The following is a 22565-nucleotide window of genomic DNA, read 5'->3' as shown; positions in this document are numbered from 1 at the left end:
GATTCCGTAGCCTGTATAGCACAAATCTCCTGTTTGAAAAAAATCTTCAACGAATCTTGCCTTTATGTTGAGAATACATTTAGTAGGGTAGAACGTATGGGATAACCATTACCAATCTACGCATTTTTATCTTTTACTATTCACACGACTACGTGAATATTATGAAATTCACGCGCAGGACAACTGAGCCACTTGAACTGGAGAGACTTTTTGCCTTTGCAATTCCGACACTCCCCGAGCTGTTGTGCGGCGACAGCCGCCAGGTAAGTCCGTGTGAATGTGGCTATTACTTTTGAATTGTCTCTCCAGTCCAGTGATGCATTTCCGAGAAGGGAAACTGGCCCTGAAGCTCTTCTGCTATGCCACCTGCCAAATACCTACTTCAGAGGTAGGGACTCCACGGCGAGACCTCTTGTTTGAGAGCTTTCATTTTTTACCCGAAACGTATTTCCCCGCAGTAGAAGGAAGGACGGTGATGAGAGGAAGAGACTCAAGGTGGGATATTTTTTTCGGAGACCCATTATGGGAAACTACGATGATGGTAAATAGGAAAAGAAATGAGACGAAATGTAATCACGGCTACAGCTCGCTTGTGTATTTCTTTTAAACCAATTTTGGAAATGGTACCAAAGTATACTCTTTGGTTTTGGATTTATTCTCTAAGTACATACAATATGCCTTTTGCAAGGCAATGACAGTGTGTACTTAAGATTAGGCAGCTTTAACTAATAAATCTGCTGGACGAAGAGAATATTAAAATTAATTTTATGCCATTTAACAAAAGTTTAGTGGCCACCGTTATACGAGTTAACCATATGGTTAATATAATATAGCCGTATGGTTAAAATCGCGCTTTATTATCGTGATTTATCTGCTAACTTTACTATATTATACAACATTATTCATTAATATTGAATTTGATGTCTCCCCTAGGTTTCTAATTGAGTGTTAGGATGGAGTTCAATGAATGTTCTATTTGAGCTCAGTCGCCGAAGAAAAGTCATTACAAGGAGTTTCGGAGGGAGAAATCACTTATTGTTGGAAAGGTGTTTTTTTTAAGCGTGCAGGTGTGACAGAGTCTAATTATAGGATTTAGATTTGTTATTTTCAGGCTATAAAAACCGTCATCCAGGAGCTTAAGCGTTTTTCTGGGTCGAAAAGGGATCGGGAGCATCTCGGAGCACGTAAAGACGTCACTTCCTAGTCAGTAGAAAAAACATTTCCATTACCGATCCCCTTGTGGTCGCAGAAATTACATGAGGAATAAAAAAGGCATTTCTAATTTGAAAGACGAAAATTCAGCGTTTCGAACAAATATTATTTGGAGGATCTTGCAATTAGTAGTGTGTAATTATGTTAACAATTTTTCTTCGTGAACGAATTTTCATTGCGTGAATAGGGTCATTCTGACTTCTCAGAATGTGTTAAGTGAAATTTTTGGTTATTAGAATTTTCATAAATTGAATTGGTTTGATTTTAAAGGTTTTATTTACATTTTACGATTTTATTAAATTTGGCCGTGGACCAAACTTATTTTTAAAAAACAAAAAATTGGTTATATAGTGTAAAAGGGATATTTCAATTATTTAAGTGGGAACGATAAGGATTCTATGACAGATGATATTGCGTTTACTCTTGCAAGGCCGATCGATGGGTAAAAGTGAAAATTCATCTCATTTCCATCGTTATCCCTACTTACCGTATTTTCTTCATTGACTGCATAGCCTCACTGACTAGTTTTCAGTAGGTGCCCTCATTTCTGCGTGCGAGATCAGGGACCAAAGGAAGCTATTCAATCGCTGATCAAGGCATAAAAGTAATTCAATGAAAAAAATTTTTGCCAACTAGCGTTTCATCGTTGAAAATTATCGAAACCTTTATTATTTAGATAAATGTTAGTGCTCGATAGAGTTCTTCGTTATCAATGGGAGATATTTTATAAATAATATGTGAAAGCCAAATTTTATATCTCTACTAATGAGATGATTGTGATGCCTTGTATTTGAGGACGTCAGCTGTGGATTTCTTCTTAACCTTGTGGGATCAGTTCATCTTTGTCCATTCCCATGCTTCGCTTCCCATCTAGACCTGGACTACTATCCCCTCACGCGAAAGATTTGCACCATTGGACGTTGCTGTGACCATCCGGTCATTTGTCTGAGACCCGCCAACTCCTAAGACCAACCCCACAGGAGGGCTCAGCGGCGCAATCCGGAGATGTGGTTGGATTGAGACCGAAGTCGGTTGGAGCGGAGGGTCGCCCCGGCGACGCGACGTGACGGTGCCGCTCCGAAATTACACAGGCCTTCGCCCCTTTCCGAAAAGCACTCCGGATCCGACACAACCTGCATCGAGGTTCGTTCCTCCCGGCTCCGGGATGTTACGGTAGTTTGCGATTAAAACCGGTTAAGAAAACCGCTAGTTCAGTCTAGCTTTCCATAGTATGGCTTGATTCCATGTTGGTTTCGAGATAGTGATCGCGTCAGGATCAGTAACAAACAAATAATTAGAGAAAATTCTTCATGCAGGTGAAGTATCCGTTACAAATACATCATTCAGATGCACAATCCTGTAGGATCAATTTCACTCGTTCGATGTACACCCAGTAGTTAACTTTTAAAATTTGGAATCCTTACCATTGATTAGAGTAAACAGATGCAGAGTCAAACCAGTTCAATGATTTCCCTCAGAATGGCGATGGCCATTTAAGTTCAAAATTCCACTAAATCTTTGATAGAAACAAGAGCGGTATCTTCTATGGATATGATTGATTTTTTTTATAATTCAGAGGTACCGAAATGAAGTTAATAACACTGTAAGCATTCCCTTAATGGCAAACTACTCGGTAGTAAACATGAGCGCACATCAATGCACAATTTAGTGGTGAGAGAGGGAATTTGACTCGGTGATATGCATTGTTCAATTTGTGGTCCCAAAGGTTTTCTCTATCGTGTATAACGAAGTAAACTTCACAAGAAGCTGCGGGGGATACCGCGACAGTAACTTTTGACGGGGTCATCCGCTAACTGTGCATTGCAATGCAAAAATTTCAGAGTGTAAAAATCATTCGCCTAGACCAAAATCTCGGGAGTGTAAGAAGACACCTCGGTAGCTAAACTGGCTAAAGCACTCATCCGGCCATCGAGGGATCCGAGTTCGAATCCCGGTCAAGGAGAATGATTTTTGCGCTCTGAAATTGTTGCATCGTGAAACACACTTCGTTTATTTGTGCAGCATAACTGATCAATCGAAATGAAGGGTAATGACTTGGTGAATAAAATTGCAAAAATACAATACTATTAATCAGGAAAATCATCTGCCCGAAATTCAAATCAAATTATTTTTCTATGCAAAATCTTAGTCCTTACGTTTCTAACAGTATGGTACTGATTTCCACCTCGGATGTCACGTACGATTTCTCAATTGAAAATCCGCGGTTTAGCCACCGGCCTGAGAAGCTGTAAGCACAGAGAGGCAGATAAAAATTAGTTTTTTAATCTGTGACAGGGATAGTGTATCTTCAATACTCAAAAGTCATCCCTTTGATAATTCGGAGACTCGAAGTCGGCCATCAAGTGAATTTCTATATTAACTGACCTTTTGATGCTAAACCATTAACTGCTCTTTTTATGCCGATGTTTAAATTGAACAAGTTTGTAATGTCGTTAGTACGAATTAAAATTGAAAAACAGGAATATATTATAAAACTTCTATGATGATTTTTTTATCATATTTACCTCTGCCCAAAATTATTCATTTGATGAAATAAGTGTAGATTAAATTATCCGGAAAGCTATAATTCCAAATAAACGGTAATAAATTCGAGCGACTATTTTTTACTCACATATTCAGGGCTTCTTAGACACGGGCTTGAAAAATATAATTATCTAATGATTAGTTTTCCTTGCGTTTTCAAATCTACTCAATCGAATCATCTTCCATCACCTGCTTTTGGGCACCTTCATACGTTATTCGGGAAAAAAGGAAATAGGTAAGCCCACACCTTGATGGATAATATAGGGATACGTGATTTATAATAAACGATGGAATGCAGCAGTTTCAGAGTGTAAAAGTCATTCGCCTTGACTGGGATTCGAACCCAGATCCCTCAATATCCGGTCGAGTTCTTTATCCAGTTAAGCTAACGAGGCGTCCTCTTAAGATCTGAAATTTTGGGGCTTTTAAAGGAACAAGATGTTGTGACGAAATACTGTACATACAATGTCAATGTCGTTCGTAGTCGTGCGCGACGCGCCTCAGTCCACGAGGTTAAAGCCAACTTTTAAACACTTATGGTGTTTATACCTTGACAAATTCCAAATAAACTGCGGGAGATGCACATTAGTGGATAACTCCGTTAAAAGTTACTGTTGCGGCATCTCCCGCAGTTTCTTTGGAAACGATGGAATCTTTGTAAATGCGTACTGATATCCGCACGTTATTAGATAATTATTCCTTAATGAGGCTGTGTGGTAGTCGAGTGGGTTCAGTGTTCGGTTAGTTACTGACTGAGGATTCCTGGTTCAACTTTGGCTGATGCCCATGGAAATTACCAATTAAACCCAATCCGTGTGATATTGTGGCTGCTAGAATTTTATAGGAAGCCGCAAGCGGCACGGGTAAAGTCGCTGGGCCTCCTACCTTGAATAAGTGAATTTCTCATGCCGTTGAACTTGGTACCTGGTGAGTTCTACCCTCGCCTATCGAACCAAAATGCGTTGAGAACCCTGGTTGCGGCTACTTGATAATTTTTTACCTCCATGTGTATGTGACCATCTTCATCTTTCAAATACTATGTCCGAGGTTTTTATATTCATGCAACTAAGAAAGGGCTTCAGTATTCGTATAGAACAAAGAGGATTCCCACGTCGATACAAGGTAATCGTTTCACAGGTTTCGTTATCACTGTTAGCGCATGGATTTCAACGTGTTATTATGAGCCTAATACCGATTAATTTAATATTAACGTTTTAAATATTACAGTTGGCTACGAAGAAGTAAACGCAAGGGTTTTCATGTATTTTTTACATTAATTGAAAAAGAATAACATTTGTAAGTGTTAGAAAAATTGAATCGACACACTTTTGTTTTGTATTGCATTCAATGGAAATACAAAACCTGTGTATTTTAAAAAAGTACACATCAGAGTGAGGTTGATGAACCTTGATTTACGGAAACTAAGTAGAGAGCCTGGTTCCTGATCCTTGTTTGGTAATAATGTCTTACCATTAATTAATTATGATAAACAGCTAGACTCCATGGCAATCGATTCTTCCTTACTTTGGTGTTTTTGATTGGCCCTGAGCTTTATAATTTCCTCGTAATATAATGTTCATATTAACTGGTGGTATGCAAAAAATAACAAAGAATGGCAATTGATCCAACATTGACTGTTTTTGAACAATTTTACTAAAAACAAGAAAACCAATTACTGAGACATTATTTTATTCATACCCATTCATATTCCTCGCTGGTTTCTTTCCTCTGGAATGGCTTACAGCGACGCAGTTGCTACCTGGTCACAAATTAAGTAGGCTACTACCTTGTGTTAGAAAACTAATCAGGTAAATAGATGAATAGTAGTGAGCAAAGTCAGCTCCTTAAGAATTAAAAACTCCATTTTTCCCTCGGTAATCAATGAGAGTTAACTCGTGCCGACTTGCGTCTTTACGAAACTGTTTTTAAATCATATTGACTGAATCTCATGTCGCTTAAAATACTAAGATTGTGTAGAATGAATGATGTATTAGATAATATCGTGCAAACAATTCATCAGCATTTTTTTGAAATTGAAGCAAGCTCATTGTAAAATAACCCTTATCGCTGTGTTAGTTACACAAATTCACTCTTTACCCAGTCCCCTTTAGCAATAGGCACTGTCAATAGGAATACTTCCATTGCAAAAGTGTGATGTCCAAAAATGAAGGCCATATTTGCTGAGCGACAAAAAAATAAGCTGATGATCATCGAGACTGAAAATATTAAATATTTTAATATAATTCTCGCTGCTAAAACACTATTAGGAAGTATAAAGGGAAGATCTGTGTTAACAGTTAGAAGTCGAATGTGATAATAGTTGAAACAAAAGAGATCCAAGACAGATGGAAGGAATATATAGAAGAACTGTATCGTTAAAAACTTAGGCCAACAAGCTTAGGTATAGAAAGAGAACATGACGTAAACGATGATAGCTTAGGTCGATGTGTACTCGACCATGAAGGGGAATTAAGGATGATGAAATCAAATAAGGCCGTGGATATAGATAGCATTCCTGCGGGACTGCAAAAAGGTTTAGGAAAATGTGAGAGGAAGTATCTTAATGGACTGATTCGTAGCATATAATAGGAGAGAATCTGGCCGGAATACTTTGTGAGATCAGTGTTAGTACCTATTCCGAAAAAGATAAAGGCTACATCATGTGAGAACTACAGAACAATAAGTTTGATTTCCCATACAACTACAGTTGTTCTGAGGATCATCAACAAAAGGATGGAGAGCAAGAAAAATGATTACTTAAGGAATGATCAGTTTGGGTTTAGGAAGGGGAGGGGCAAGCGCGAAGCCATTGCAGTAATGAGATCACTGATCAAGACGAATATAGAATACAATCAGGACGTGTTTGCATGTTTCGTAGATTTGAAAAAGCGTTTGATAGAGTGAATTGGGAAAAAAATAATGATCATATTGTAGAAAATAGGAATAGATTGGAGGGACAGGAGGCTAATCCGCACCCTGTACATGTCTCAGACTGCTCAGGTGCGAGTGGGGAACGGGGAGTCCTGATGAACAGTGTTAAGAAGAGGTGAAAGGTGGGGTTGTTCATTATCACCGGTGATGATTAACTTATCTTTGGAGGAAACGGCTTAAGAGACACGGGAAGAACTTGTGATAGGAATGAAATTGGTGGGGAATCTATAAAATCAGTTAGGGGTGCTGATGACCAAACTTAAGTGGGGCAGTCAGCCAAGGGGTTACTAGCATTGCTGAGTGAATCGGAAATTGACAGATATGGGATGACAATAAATATAAATAAAACAAAGGCCATCCTGTTTTCCAGAAAGAAAAATGCTAAGCTAAGCATTAAAGTAGGAGGGCAAAAACTAGAGCAGGTGGACCAGTTTAAGTATCTAGGAAGTGTTTTGGACCAAAATGGCCGAAGTAGGCGGAACGTAAGAAGAAGAATTGCGTTAGGCAAAGAGGCTTTCACTAGGAGGAGGGAGTTGATGAGAAGGACGTTGAGTAAGGATGTTAACAAAAGACTTGTCAAAACTTTGATTTTGAGCGTTGTAATGTACTTTGTAAACATAGTCTTTGAAACAGGATGATAGGAGTAGATTCAAGGCTTTTGAAATGTGCTTGTGCAGGAGGATGGAGAACGTGAAGTGGACGGAAAGAAAAACAAATGAGGAAGTGCTGGTAATGGTATGGGAGAAGATGGGTTTGTTGGGAGAAATCATGAGGAGCCAGGAAAAATGGATGTAACCATATTGGGTGGCAGGGGGATGTTGAAGACTGTAATAGAAGGGAGAATGTTAGGCAAACGAGGAAAGGATAGGAACATGATAGGGATATTGGGCGGGTTGGAGGGAGGAAGGAGGTATACGGAGGTGAAGAGAGACTTGTAGAGTAAGATAAAAAACCTACTTTAACCGGTGGATTACCTGATTATACTCGGTGTAGGTTTTACAAGCAACTTTATTTATAATTTATATGAATTCAAGTTTATTTGCGTTAGACGAATGTTCTTACATCGAATGTTATTAAATTTCTATCAAACATTCTGCATTCCGTTGAATTCGGTAATACTCGGAACTCGTTTCTTTTTTAAGTCACTTGTTCTGAGTTTATTTTTCACTTCATTCTTTGCAGACGCTGGAAAGAGCTGAATCCAACGACCCGAGAAGTCTGAAAAGAGTTTTCCTCACAAAAACGAACATCACATGCAACGATGGGTCGCCGGCTGGGTGAGTTCTCCTATTCGTCCTCTCCCCTATCAAGCAAATGTGAACATAAAATAATAACCATGGAGTTAATACCAAAGCAATTTAATTATAAAAAATAGCATATTTTTCATATTTCTCTATGGCTAATAGTAATATTCATTCTGGACGACCATCTATAACGTTTTGTTTCATGATGCTTGGAAACTTCGAATGTCGCCTGGGAAGTATCCATTGCAATATGCAACCCACGGGACAGAGGCGCGTCTCCAATTGGAAGTTGGGAGCATGACTGGACGAATTGGCTTCGCAACTTTTTACCATCTCATATATAAATATATATATATATATATATATATATATATATATATATATACATATACACACACGTATATCTGTATGTTTATGTATATATATGTATATACTATATATCCGGATATATGCTTTCGTAGACGTAACACGGAAGTGCCGAATAGTACAATACACAGTAACACACAATATAGAAACACAAAAAAAGAAGAACACTCCCACGTTATTTCTTGATATTTCGACGGAAACAATCCGTCTTCATCTGAAGATATAGAAGTAATGACTGCTGGAACTGTAGAGGTGAGGGGTGCGAGAGAAAGGGAAGGGGGCCAGGGGAAGGGGAGAACGGGAGGCGAAGGAGGGGTGAGAGGAATGGTTGGGGAGAGGAAGGGGAGAGGAGAGGCTAGAGGGGAGCGGAGATGGGCAAGGAGGGAGAGGGAGGAGGTGGAATTGACACAAAATCGGAAAATAGAACAACAACATGCTCACCGCAACTGTTGCAACATACGAGACCCAGGTTTCAACCTACAAAGTATTGATCAAGACTCCGCAAGTCGAAACAAAGGCCACGTACACCAAAACTCATGCGGAAAAACACAGTGTCCACCCTCCGATATGCATCGCTTCCACAAAGTAGCAATTTTAGGCCACTCCCATCAGTGAACGACACTGAGGCCCGGATGCTGATAGGCCATACAGATGTAAATGAATGCTATTTCAAGAGTTTTTAATTCTATAGGGTTATCGGATGTGGGAAGGGACGCTAGGACGAAAGCATTGTAACACTGGTTGAAAGGGGTATTATGATGGGAAGCATGTATAGGGATGGGGAGACCCGCGGACGGGGAGGAGGGATTGCACGAGGCGCGGTGGTTATTAATCCTAATGTTAAGTGGTTTGGAACATTGACCTATGTAAAAGGACGGGCAGAGTTTACAGGTTAGAAGGTAACAACATTCTTGGAAGTGCAAGAGGAATAGGGGAAGGGCGGGAGAGAGTTAAATGGTGGGGTGGAGTGGGGTGGAGTGGTAAAAATAGGGCAGGTTTTGCATCTTGCTCGATGACATGGAGTGGGTATGGCTCTGGGGGTGTGAGGGGATTTTGAGAGCGGCCTGGTGGATTTGAGGATATCTGCTAGGTTGGCGGGACGTTTGAAGGTGACAGAGGGGCATTTGGGAAGAAGGTTGGAGGAAGTGTTGTGATTTTGAGGATGGGGAATAGGTCTTTGAGGATGAATTTGATAGACTGAATGCCTAGGAAGTAGGTAGTACAGATTGAGAGAGGCTGGGAGTCAGTGGCTGAGGCAGGCTTGGGGGTGTAGGAATGTTTGAGTATTTTTTTATGGAGGAGAGAATCAGGGTATCCTCGTTGGAGGAGGGAGTGGTGAAGGCTGTTAAGGGATTCGGGATGGTTACAAATGCGGTGACCGCGGATAGAGAGGGACTAAGGGAGGGAGCGCTTGGTATGGGAGGGGTGACAACTGCTGTAATGAAGGTATTGCTGCTTATTAGTAGGTTTAGTGTGAACAGAGGTCAGGAATTTGTTATTACTGAGGGAAATATTAACATTGAGGAAGGTAATCTGAGAGGATGAAATGGTCGAGGTGAAAGACAAAGATGAGGAATCATTGAGTTGGGAGATGAAGGAATTGAGGGACTCTATGCTGTGTGGCCATAGTAGAAAGATGTCGTCAATGTATCGGAGCCACAGGAGGGGTTGCAGAGGATAGTTTGAAAGGAAATTCTCTTCCAGGACACCGAGGTGGAGGTTTGCATATGAAGGGCTGAATCTGCTACCCATGGCACAGCCCTTTATTTGGAGGTAATGGTTATTGTTTAAAGAAAAGGAGTTGCGGCTGAGAATGAAATTGGAAAGATCAATGAGAAAATCGGTACTGGGGATTTGAGGGGTAGGGCGTTTGGAGAGGAAGTAACGTAAGGAAGAAAGGCCTTCTTGGTGAGGAATGGATGTGTATAAGGAGGTGACATCGATAGTAGCCATAGTAATATGGGTATCAGGAGGGAGGGAAGTTGAGTGGAGCAATCTGAGAAAGTGGTAGGTGTCTTTTATAAACGAGGGTAGGGAGTGAACTAAAGGTTGAAGATAGTGGTCCACGAAGGCAGAAATTCTTTCTGTCGGAGAGCTACGAGAGGAGACTATAGGGCGGCCTGGGTTGTTGGGTTTGTGGATCTTAGGAAGGATGTAGAAGTGAGGGGTGTGAGGTTGGGAAGGGGAAAGGAGGGAGATGTCCCTGGGGGAAAGATTCTCCTTAGGGCCGTTGTCTCGGAGAAAAGCGATTATTTCTTTTTGGAATGCGGGGTTAGGGTCAGCAGGAATATGTTGATAGGAGGAAGTGTCGGAGAGTAATCTGTTGCATTCTTGAAGGTAGTCTGCAGTATATACATATATATATATATATGTATGTATATATATATATATTCATATAGTTCCATGAAATTCTTATTCCGACCAATTAATTCATACATCGATTGAGGAATGATTCTCTGGTGAATTGATTACGTACAAATTGCCTCTTCTAACAACTAACGCTAACTAATGGAATGAATTTTAACGATGGCATCTGAATTTAATTTGTTAGATTTTTTAATGACTTGTCCAGATTTCATTAATTGAAATTGTTCATTAGGTATCGGTCCCGACGATTTCAATGGGTACTTAAAAAAGTTTTTTTTTAATTTCAAAGCTTTTTAATAATAGTAATCATTTTATTGTCCAAGGTTTTATGGACGCTGACAGCCATTTTATTTTATTATGTCCATCATCACAAAACTTTTACATCCTTTTATTTTTACGGAAGATAAAGTGGTCATTTGCGCATTTGAAAAAAATGTGTTTTCGGATGGGTATATTAACAATGTTACAATGAATTAAATCGCCACTTTTGATTACACTAGTTAGAATATCATAGGCATGACCATCGCATTTCATTTCGAGGATCAGATAATAGATAAATATATAATTATTCTTAAAATAAACTCGGGTACATTGAATAATACATAATGCCCATACAAAAACCTTAATTGAATAGTACAACTATGGTAAACTTTTGATGAGAATGGGACTGTCCATTCTTCTTTCTCCCGAATTATTTATCTTGAAAACCTATTTATACTTACGGATGACGTTCATAAAGGGGAAAGCTAAGGAGCACTAAAGCGTAAATCTCGATTTTCGAAATGTATCCTCGAAGACGAAAAAATTTCAGAGAATCGCAGAAATGTTTTATGATATTTAATTGCTCATAATTGGGGACTGAAGAGGGTGTGGGATGCGAAAAATGAATTTCTCGCCACTGACGATCGCCTTTAGAGTCTTGAGGGGCGTCGTTGCCTTCGGAACCACCCGTGAAATAACTACGGAGTCGTGCCACGAATCGTGGAAGTTGGCAAGATATACCTGTTGCTGTAAAATTGAGGGGAGAAATTGATCGAGGCCGGAAGAGGGACTTGGGAGGGTGACCTTATGAGATCAACTGGTGGGCAAGGGCGGGCGGACGGGGCGAGAATATTTTATTCGTTCGCCATCGACCGGATCGAGGTGGCGAGAGATTAGAAAGCTTTCACTCCTCTCTCTTCGACCCCGTCACGATCATAACTTCTATTCCCGAAGCGGGATCCGCACCGAATGCCTTATGAATATTGATCCGGGTGCCATTTACCACGGGGTACTCTAGCAGCACGAATTTGTTTGTGCCGAAAGGAACGTTTTGGGAGATCAGGGGCCATAAAAAAGTAGTATGGCGTCGTCTTTTAAGGGCCATCGCAAAGCGGGGTGGCGTTTCGTTTGTTTTGAACATAATTGAATTTGTAGCTCGCATAATTTGGCCATGTAGACGTAATAAATGGGGAAATTGATGTGATGATCAACTTTCTCCCCATAGTCCAGGTATCCATAATTCCTTCGGGATACCATGTACACCGCAAGAGCACTCCACCGATAATATCCGCCATTGAATCACAATTAAAGTCAGTTCATTAGTCCGTTTCATTTCAGTAGTCCGCATTAGAAACTCCATTCGATGGGTCATGGTAGCCTTTTATGGACGCTAAAAAATACTTTCTGCATTAAGCCATAATGAATGCACTCCGACTGGTCTAGATTTCAGCGCTGGGGTGGGGATTGCGATGCAGTAATCATTGTAGGGTGTTTTGCGAGACTAATTTGTCCGATATTTTAATACAGTAGGTAAGAGTTGCTGGAGGGAGGAGATTTATGGTAATTAAAAGAGAAAATGGATATTTAAACATCAAAGGAGCCGAAAGGTTAAAAGCAGCATAATGGAGCGAATTTGTGCATAATTTTTCCTCCAATCCGTTCGCTATCGCTTTATTTGTGATGATGTCCTCGTCCAATTTCACCAGCATTATCAACCAATGGAAGAAACACTTTCCAAGAGGCAAGCACTACCAAGATATTCTATGTAAAAAAGAAATCTATTATAAATACATAAAAAATAGGGCTTAAGAATCTTAAAGTTTACGTATATAATAAATAAGTGATGCTGAAAAATGTGAAATTCAATTAATTTAGTACTTGCCTCACTCTTAATTTAGTCCTTCTTATGACCAAAATCTAGTTTGATTGTTCTACAAAAGAATCTTAAAAAACTATGGTAAAATGAAAAATATGACTATTTTATATCAATTACTTTGAATATGTGGGAAAAATAGCTGTGCTAAATCAATAGAAATATTGCCTTAGCATTTTTGGAAGCCATACCATGGGGAGTTGGATTGATTTTGAGATATGCAGTCATTCAATTGCCTCGTAAAATCATAACTATTGAAAGTGAATTGATATTCATCATCAAAAACCTGCTATTTCAAACAATACTAATAATATTGATTGAAATCAATTACTTTTTCAGGTTTTACATTAGAAAGTCACGAGGGAGCAAGGAGTGGATCGTCTTTCTTGAAGGTATGTAGTCATATTGCCATTATTATTATTGTAGTAATATCTAATTTTTCTTTACCTTTGGACAGGTCAGGTAAAAATCATCTGAATAACCAATACATATGTAATTGCTTACTGATGTTGAGTTTCTATTATAATATGAATCTTTTTTTGTGAATTCTCATGGGTAAAAATGAAGTGGTAATTTAATAACTGTACAGATGATTCAACTTCAGTATTAAAATTTGACATACACCACATTTATTTCAACTTCAACGATTTTTATGTTGACAAATGATGTAGCTTACTTCACCCAGGTTTGATTGTCCAGATTTGACCAAATTTTCTGTTGTACCAAATGCAAAGCTCTGATGTGATTTAAGTTTTAAGATATCATTTAGTTGCCTTCATTGGCATTTGTATGTGGTAATGCAGATAGGGTGTTTCTTTCCACATTTAAAACACGTACTTGACCCACTATCTTCTTGTCCTTAGTTATTAATCCATCTGAGGTATTGTTAAAAATGTCAGTAATCATGTGTCTTCTATACAAACTTGGTGCTTAAGCTACATTGACTTGATTTCAATGACAAATAGGTGACAACATTAAAAGTGGAATTACGCCCCTGCATTTTATTATTTAGTTTCATTTTCCATAAAAGTTATTTATTTATAAACGATATAACTTAGGAATTAAAATATTATGGCTGAGGATTTGTTATAATTATTTCAATTTCATTATATTTCTTTTTCATAGTGATAAAAATTAATTTGGCTAAGTACCAGGGAAAACTCTTGAATTATTAGTATGAATATCATTTGCTATCAGGGTTCTAACCTATTACTCAGAACTTACTTAGATATCATAACATCATAAATTGTACAGTTTTCCTATATGTTATAATTATAGTTGTTATGATCCATACTAGTGAAGTCTATAAAATGTTTAATAGAGGGAACTTAGAGAAATATTTAGTTATTAAATGACAGGTGGTTGCTGTTCTTTGATGGAGCATATTACACTGTGTATGGCTAGCTTGTTTAGTACTTTGGCATTCACTTTTAGAGGAGGATCCCAAGTCACAAAGTGGATCATACAGTATACATCTAAGCAAAAAGTGAAACTTAGAGTACCTCTACCTCCTTTTTGGAATTGTAGTTGCCAATTTATAATAATGAATACAGTATATTGCTCGGCAAAATTTTATGTAGACTTATTTTTAAGTTTTTAAGTCTTATGTAAATAATCCATGTTTTTTGTCAATTTTGCTGGCTTTTTATTTTATTGTCATCAATAAGCTATGTCTGACTAACAAGTGTTAGTTAAAATATTCCATACACTATGTAAAATCACTTGCTTTCTTTTATAGGGGGCTGGTATTGCTATGATCAAGTGAGTTGTCAGAACAGATGGTTGAGATTGAAATACTTCATGACATCTAAACAATGGGCTGAAACAAGAAATGGTGAGGACATAATCTACATATAACACCTATTTATATTAAATGGAATAATCCAGTTTGGATTGTGACTCAGAATTTTTATTTCAATGCTGTGATAATGTAATATAATAGCCAACGTTTTTCAGTTGGTGGAATTTTATCCCAAAATCCAGAAGAAAATCCTTATTGGTGGAATTCAAATCATATGTAAGTAATTATCAATTAACCTGCAATGCAACTGACTTATGTAAACCATATGTAATACATTTAAATCGTTGCTCTTGCTTTTCTCTCAGATTTGTCCCTTATTGCTCGAGTGATTCATGGAGTGGGACAAGACCTCAGCATCATAGATGGCATCATCAAACAGACACTACAGTAAAATATGCTTTTATGGGCTCATATATAGTGCAGGAGGTTGTAAAGGATCTTTTGCCTTTAGGACTTGCTCAGGCTAATTCACTTCTACTAGCTGGAAGCAGGTAATTTAATATTCCATCTGAAGGTTACTCAATTTGTCATTTAATTTTTATTGACAATTTCTATGTACAGTAAATTTATCACATACGGTAAATTGGCTTTCGAATCGAGTAAATTTTTGCTCTGAGTTTCTTTTTTCATCAAGAAATTTCAACATCATTGTGCATATGAACATTTCATCTAATCTGTACCATGCCTGATATCTTAGTACCCTCAGTTTTTATGCTTAATATAACTTTTTTATTGTGCAGTTTTGCTGCCTAACATTATAAGAAAGAAGGCATTCAGTAACTTGGAAAATTTTTTTTAGTGCGGGAGGAACTGGTGTCATCGTAAATCTTGACCGAGTTGCAGATAATTTAGCTGAGCTTGGATATGGTAACATTAAAGTCCGTGGTCTTGCTGATTCAGGATGGTTTTTGGACAATGCACCTTATACTTCAGTTTCTTCAGCACCATCCTCCTCAACTTTTGCATCCTCATGGCTAATGACCTCTCCGGCACAGGCTGTGAGGAAAGGAGTTGAACTCTGGTGGGGCAAGGTACCAGAGAGGTGCCGTCAAGATTACCCTGAAGAAATCTGGAGGTGCTATTTTGGTTACCGAGTATATCCAACCCTAAAAGGTAGAGATATCCTTTCACTGTGATAATAATTAATTGAAAAATTGCAAGCACATTTCCTTAAAATGACAACAAATATCAGACAAAGGTTTGCCTCTTAAACTGGCATTTTGACTATGAAACAATCAGTTATAATTTGTTACAATTGAAAAAGCTGTCATTTTTTGAAGGATCTCAAATGAATAATATAATGATGCAATGAAAATAAATAATAAATATGAAATTAATAAATATAAAATAAAATGTTAAAGAAAAAGCCTAAAACCTGGGTAGCCTAACTTACTCCATTAGTATTGTACTTCCTGGTTTGGTTGTCGCTTCTTATGCACCTCAGATATGGATATTATGTGATATTTCTCTGCATTAAGACCAGCAATTGTTGCCCAAGGACCTAAAACAAATATTTAACCAATCCAGAATGGGCATTTTTGAGAGGGTTTCCAGAATGTGGACAGTATTGTCATACTGCAGAAAAATACCAAAAGTAAACAGTGTCATCGGGAATTTTACAATATAAATGACTGTGCCCATTTGGTTTGTTAGGTAGCTTGATATTGTTATATGGTTTTTAAGAATAGTTTTGCATGATTGAGTTAGGAAAATGCTTAATAGGCATTCATGCCAACAGCAGCATCTGTATCTAAAGATCTTCCTCATCATGTTGCATCAGCAGTATAATTTTAGCATAAACATTTTGAATGAATGATCAATGCACATTATGCAGTCTAGTTGAAAGTTCATGGATTATTCACAGAAACCACTTTTATATCAAGCAAAGTGAAATTTGAAGCTTTGCTGCTATTTTTAGATGAAAGTGTTCATTACCTTTGTGTAATGACCTTCTGCTGAGGGAATTTGCATCCCTCTCAGATTGCTTCCCAATTGGCACTTACCCTTCTGCTCAGTGTCATTTTGCATTTCCAGAAACCATAAGCTTTCAACCACACCACTACTACCTTGATTATGAATATTGTTTTTATAAGCAATGTATGCTTATTTTAGTTTCAAGTGTTATGGAATTGTGGTCCTGGGCTTATAAAACCATAATGTATTCATTTTTCAGCTCCCCTGTTTGTTTTTCAATGGCTCTTTGATGAAGCCCAAATGATAGCAGATAATGTTGGCCCTCCTGTCACAAAGGAGCAATGGAATTACATACACCGTACTGGTGACAGCTTGAGGAAAACTTTTGCAAATGTTACGTAAGTTCTTTAAAACTATTATTAATGGCTAGATATTGACTGATGTGTTACTATTTTTGCTAAACTAATTTCAAGAATATTTTTTACCAGTGATTGGCTTTGTTATATGTATTGTCAGGAGTATTATGCAGTACTTTTTGAATTGCTAAGTACCTACTGATTTTTTATGAAGTCTTGACATGAGACTGGTTGAGCTATTTATTATTTGCAGCAAATCATTTATGTTTTCTAATGTTATCATTTAGTACAGAAGATGCACTCTTGTGCTAGGTATTATAAAATAAGTGACTGACAACATATTCTATAGGTTTTTTCAATAACAAACTGTAAAGGTTATTTTTTGCTATCATTATTCCACTTTTTGCTTCGTATACTCTTAAAAATCAGGCTTTAAAAACTTCATGCAGCCTTTTTTACCAAAACCCACCACAATTTTATTCAACTGCATCAAGTGAGTTAAACAACTTTCTTGAACTTTTGCTGGTAAACATCAGTTACAGTGTCATATGCCTCAATTGACTGATATTACACGTTTTATGAAAAAGTGTTAATTTGCCCCATTATATCATGGCGTCTCATTGTCTTGACTGTTCGATAGTTTTACTCACAGATAAATATTTAATTGCAGGGGTCTTTTTGCGGCTTCTTGTATATCACACACAGTCCTTACCAAGAGAGACTGGCAAACCATACGCCTTGGAAATATCTCCTTACCTCAAACACTTCATTGTTGGGAAATGCAACAACTTCATAACAACAAAATCAAGCATGCTAATGCAAGGAAATCCCACCACTCACATCGATATGGAATGTCAGGTCAACACCATAGCAATCACCAAAAGCATGGTCACACTGGTCATGGGCATGGTGAATATATGCAGAGGTCTCCGGAAAGGGAAGGGGGAATGGAGGAAGGTGGTGGAGCTCTTGATGGAGGATGGAACCAAGAGCTTCCACACACAGCCCACATAAGGAGGAAGAATATTGCTGCAGAGCTGAAATGGAGGCAAGAAAGCAGTCAGGCAAGAAACCCTCTTCTAAGTTATGCTGGTAATAAAGAAATAACCATGCCAGCCTGGAACCCTGTAATTTACACTGCGGGGGGAGAAAAGTGAGTAAGCAATTTAAATGTTGCAAAGATGTCACTAATGAACATTAATTTGTATTACTTACTGCAATAACATCTTGGTACAACAAATCATGTGTTAACATAATGAAAAATAAGAAGGAATAACTATGTTAATTGAAAAAATAACACCTTTTGAATCTTTGCGCATTAGATCAAAAAGTAAATTTAGTCAATATTGGTCTAATGCACCATGCTACTCTTGTATTTCAGCGCAACAGTGCATGGTAATGTGCCAGTCTCTTCAACTGTTAAGTATGCCAAAAACATAATCAAATCCAGTCTGAATCGAATGCCTGCAGCGGTTCCCGCATTCCACTCATCACATCTCCAGCCTGGGGTGTCCTCTTCGTCGCCAATTGCTCTTGATGAAAGTTCCCCCTCGGGAGAGGAGAGGGGGGTCGTGGCCGAGCGAGGGGGTAAAGGCAGGAGGGAAGGAGGGCTGCATGAGAAGAGAGGGAAGCGGAGACGGAGGCGGAGGAGGAGGAGAAGGAAGAAGAAGGGGGAGGGGAAGGGCGATGGGAGGGAGGAGGAAGAGAGGGAGAGGGGTGGGCAGGAGGGGCGGAGGAGGGGGGAGGGGCATGGGAGGAAGGGTGGGAGGGGTAGGGGTGAAAGGGGAGAGAGCAGAAGAGGAGGAGATGGAGAAGAAGGCCACAACAGGGGTTCAAGGAGGAAAAAGGGTGGGTACGACAATAATTTCCAAGTATGATACAACAAATATTCAAGTATCAATACCACTGAGTGATAATAAAGTCACTCAGAATTTAAGATAGGCATGTGCATGGTATTTGATGTTGTTGAAGGTTGTGTTAACTACGTGCTTCATGCCATTGGGTTGATGAAACTTTTAAATGCTGTTTGCATTCATCTTTCATCATCCAATACCAATGAGATTTTATCACACATACCTAACTACTTTATGCAATTTCCCTTTCATTTGATGCTGCAGTCTTAAAGTGAATAAAAGGCCAAATATTACCACTTGGAACTGTTGTAGAAATGTGTCAAGCTTTAAGATATTTAAGAAATTGTTTAATTTTAAAGACATGTTATTTTAATTTATTTTGGAAATAATTTAACTATGATAATAAACATGAACCGTAATTGTGTGGTGTTAGTAATTGCATTTAGGTCATATGGTTAGAAATGCCTACATATTTGGTAATTAATTTTTTTAGAACAAATGAAATTCATTTTTTGCCATTCATATTCTAGCAAATGGTTCAAGCTTATATATCTATATATATATATATATATATATATATATATATATATATATATATATATATATATATATATATATATATACATATACATATATACATGTATATTAATATATATATATGTATATATACACATATATATATATATATATATATATAAAAATATATATGTATTTTTTTATACATATATATATATATATATATATATATATATATATATATATATATATATATATATATAACACTTTTTGAAAGTCTCACGGATGTGAATAATAATGTATAACTAGTGCTAAATGTTATACATTATATATATATATATATATATATATATATATAACACTTTTTGAAAGTCTCACGGATGTGAATAATAATGTATAACTAGTGCTAAATGTTATACATTATATATATATATATATATATATATATATATATATATATATATATATATATATGTATGTATATGTATATACAATGCTTTAACAGACTTGAAGAGATGTTAAAATAGGTATATTTTATTTGGATGGGAGAATTAAAGAAAAAATTTTCTTAGCCAATAGAAATATTAAATTTTTCTTCCAGTGCTGAAATTGTTACAAACTGTTTGTTTATATCAGTTTTTTGTTGATTCACGGGCTTTGCCAAAATTTGAGTAAATTTGAAGATTTGTATATGTTGAATAATCTTACTATTCAATGATCTCTCTCAAAACGACAGTTGGCAAAGGAGCAAAACGAATCAAAAGGTCAGAGTCAATGAATATGAAGTTACAGCACATGCCTGATGATGGCTCTGGGAAGATGGGCAGCTCAAGAAATAGTGATTCAAGGGAGGTTTGGAAGACAGAAAGTCAGTGTTCTCAGAGATTAGTGGAGCGATGCACTTGGCCTCAATGCAATCACTCCTGTCCAAAACTCCATAATCCTTTAACAGGTGAGCAGTTATGCCTACTCTATTATTTATATTATGAAACTTCTTCAGAAATTTGAGAGCAGAAAATACCAATGTTTATGATAATTAATATCAGATGCAGACAGTATGCTAAAATAAATATACATACCCTTAATCAATTTTCAGATATTCCTATGCATTAGGTGGCAAAAATTTAAAAAAATCAGTAACCAAATAAAAAATAATTTTTGTCATTTTGCATGAGATTTAAAATCATTTCTACAAATACTTGCCACAGTCACAAATTTATGTCCAATGCATTAGTTTAGTTATACATTTATATCAATAAAATAGATATAATTATATGGCCATGTCCCATAAGATTTCTTGAATGAAACAGGGATAATTGGTGAAATAGGGCCTATGTGTCTATATAGCAGCAGAGCTTGAGACTGATTCCTTAATTAGACCATGACAATTCCAATGGCTTGCAATAAAGCAATTAGATTATGATTTTTTGCAAATAATCCTCATCTATTACTCTGCTGAAATCCTCCCAATAGGTCTTTAACTTTATATTGATACTACTATCATCATGTGGAATTCATTATAAAGTCATCTTGATATCACAATCATTATTCAGATGTCGCTATAGAGTGAGATTGATGTTTGTACACCTGCGTGTGATTTCATATCTGTTAAGAAATGGATATCACTAAGTAGTATAATATTCTTTTGTAATATTATAATACAAGTATGTATGTTGAGTGCTCCTTGTATGAGCACTTAAATATCATTATCATAAGTGGATGCCACTATAGTACAAGTGGTAATATTAGTTTTTTCCATAGAAAAAATACCTGTCACTACATGATTGGGGATGTAGTGGTTAAAAGTGGTCAAATATGGTAAATTTACATTTTATAGATATATCACTAACTATAATCAGCGATATCACAAGACCATGCTACTGCAAACAGTTGTTTCTTTTTCATTTATAACTACTGATCACTCATATATATTTGTTTTTTTTTCAATTTTATGGAAGATGATATCAACATCAGAGACAATATAAGTAGAAATTTGATTATAAATAAATTTTAGGTGGATAGTACCCGAGTTTGGTTTGTTTCTTACGGCTTACTTATGTAAATGTTTGTTGCTTTGCCAGCAGGAAAGGTCAATCATTTAATAGTACACAATTTTAGTGTTATAAATAGGAATCATTACCTTTAATAATAAGCTAATGCCAAAATTTTGTCATACTATATGTCAATGAGCTTCAATTATAACTCTATTTGCTTAGCGAAGCAAAAACTGACTCCCTCCGCTTCCCTACTGTTGGAGCAAAAGGGTCTCATCGGACTATACATTTCACACTAACTTGATTTAGACAGACCTAATGCTTTCTCTCACATGGATGGTACAGGGCATTGATCAGGATAATTTTCAGACTAGGAAAAGTCTCCAGGAAAAAATTCTTTGGGCAATGCAAAAATATTTCTGAAAATACATCAAACACACCTGCTAAATGCTAGTGGGTGTGGGAAAATTTTTTGAGTACCACAGGGCCAATCAAGCAGGGAAGTTAGAGCCTCTGCTTCAATGGTTGGCACCATTGAAAAATGCCAATTTTTAATTGTATATTGCAGAAATTGTTTCTCTTTTTTAATAATTCAAATCATTCTTCTTTAGGTGAAGAGATGGATTTCATTGAACTCCTGAAGTCATTTGGACTGGATATGATGAGTGTTGCTAATGCCTTGGGCATTGACATTCATACTCTGAACAACATGGACCACGATGAGCTTCTTAATCTGCTTACACAACAGTCAAACTGACATGACAGACCTGAAAAAATATTCATCGGTCATATTGCATAGAGAATATTTTCTCTTTTTTGTACTGGAAGATAAATAGCATTACTGTACCATCATATGAAGTTTAAATCATCAGATCAGTATGTACCTTTTTTTAGTTTTTATAAAAACAGCAACGTACATGACAATTGTTAATTTAACTTTAACATGCTAAAAATTACAAAGTAATCTAAAAAAACAATTTAACTGAAAATCTGGTTTAAAAGTATAAAATTAGAAACAATGAATTGTGTCTGTACAAGTTTCTCTTGTAAATGACCACCATCTTCATTAAGTTGAAGTCTAATTTAGTCTTTTATAATTTTTTTGTTAATAAGGGTAGGATTTGATTTATCCAGCAAGTATATGATTTAATATACATCTTTAGGTAAAATATTAGGCTCATCCATATAGTCAAGTTAAACAATACAATATTAGGTACATTTGAAAGATTATAAAAAGCTCCATGGAAAAATATTAACTTTCAAAATTGCTTCTCATTCATTAACTTATACACATAGGGGGCTCATGAGTCCTATGATCTAATCATGGATGAAT

The 22565-nt window shown here is 36.9% G+C and overlaps 1 protein-coding gene across 1 annotated transcript in view; it reads left to right on the top strand.

Moving 5' to 3' along the window:
• Positions 1-22093, top strand: part of Notum (palmitoleoyl-protein carboxylesterase notum) — a 28297-nt gene extending 6204 nt beyond the window's left edge. Inside the window, exons 2-13 of the mRNA XM_071588865.1 lie at positions 7870-7964; positions 13138-13190; positions 14537-14632; positions 14755-14815; positions 14905-15090; positions 15399-15712; positions 16773-16911; positions 17540-18022; positions 18251-18539; positions 18666-18717; positions 19975-20190; positions 21844-22093. Coding sequence (XP_071444966.1) covers positions 7870-7964; positions 13138-13190; positions 14537-14632; positions 14755-14815; positions 14905-15090; positions 15399-15712; positions 16773-16911; positions 17540-18022; positions 18251-18539; positions 18666-18717; positions 19975-20190; positions 21844-21989 — 2130 coding nt within the window. The 3' untranslated portion in view covers positions 21990-22093. The remainder of the gene's footprint in view (positions 1-7869; positions 7965-13137; positions 13191-14536; positions 14633-14754; positions 14816-14904; positions 15091-15398; positions 15713-16772; positions 16912-17539; positions 18023-18250; positions 18540-18665; positions 18718-19974; positions 20191-21843) is intronic.
• The last annotated feature ends 472 nt before the right edge of the window (positions 22094-22565 follow it).

The sequence above is a fragment of the Hetaerina americana genome, unplaced genomic scaffold, assembly GCF_022747635.1.
Source record: "Hetaerina americana unplaced genomic scaffold, ioHetAmer1.1.p SCAF_1, whole genome shotgun sequence".
NCBI lineage: Eukaryota > Metazoa > Arthropoda > Insecta > Odonata > Calopterygidae > Hetaerina > Hetaerina americana.
This window is presented reverse-complemented; position numbering and strand designations above follow the sequence as displayed.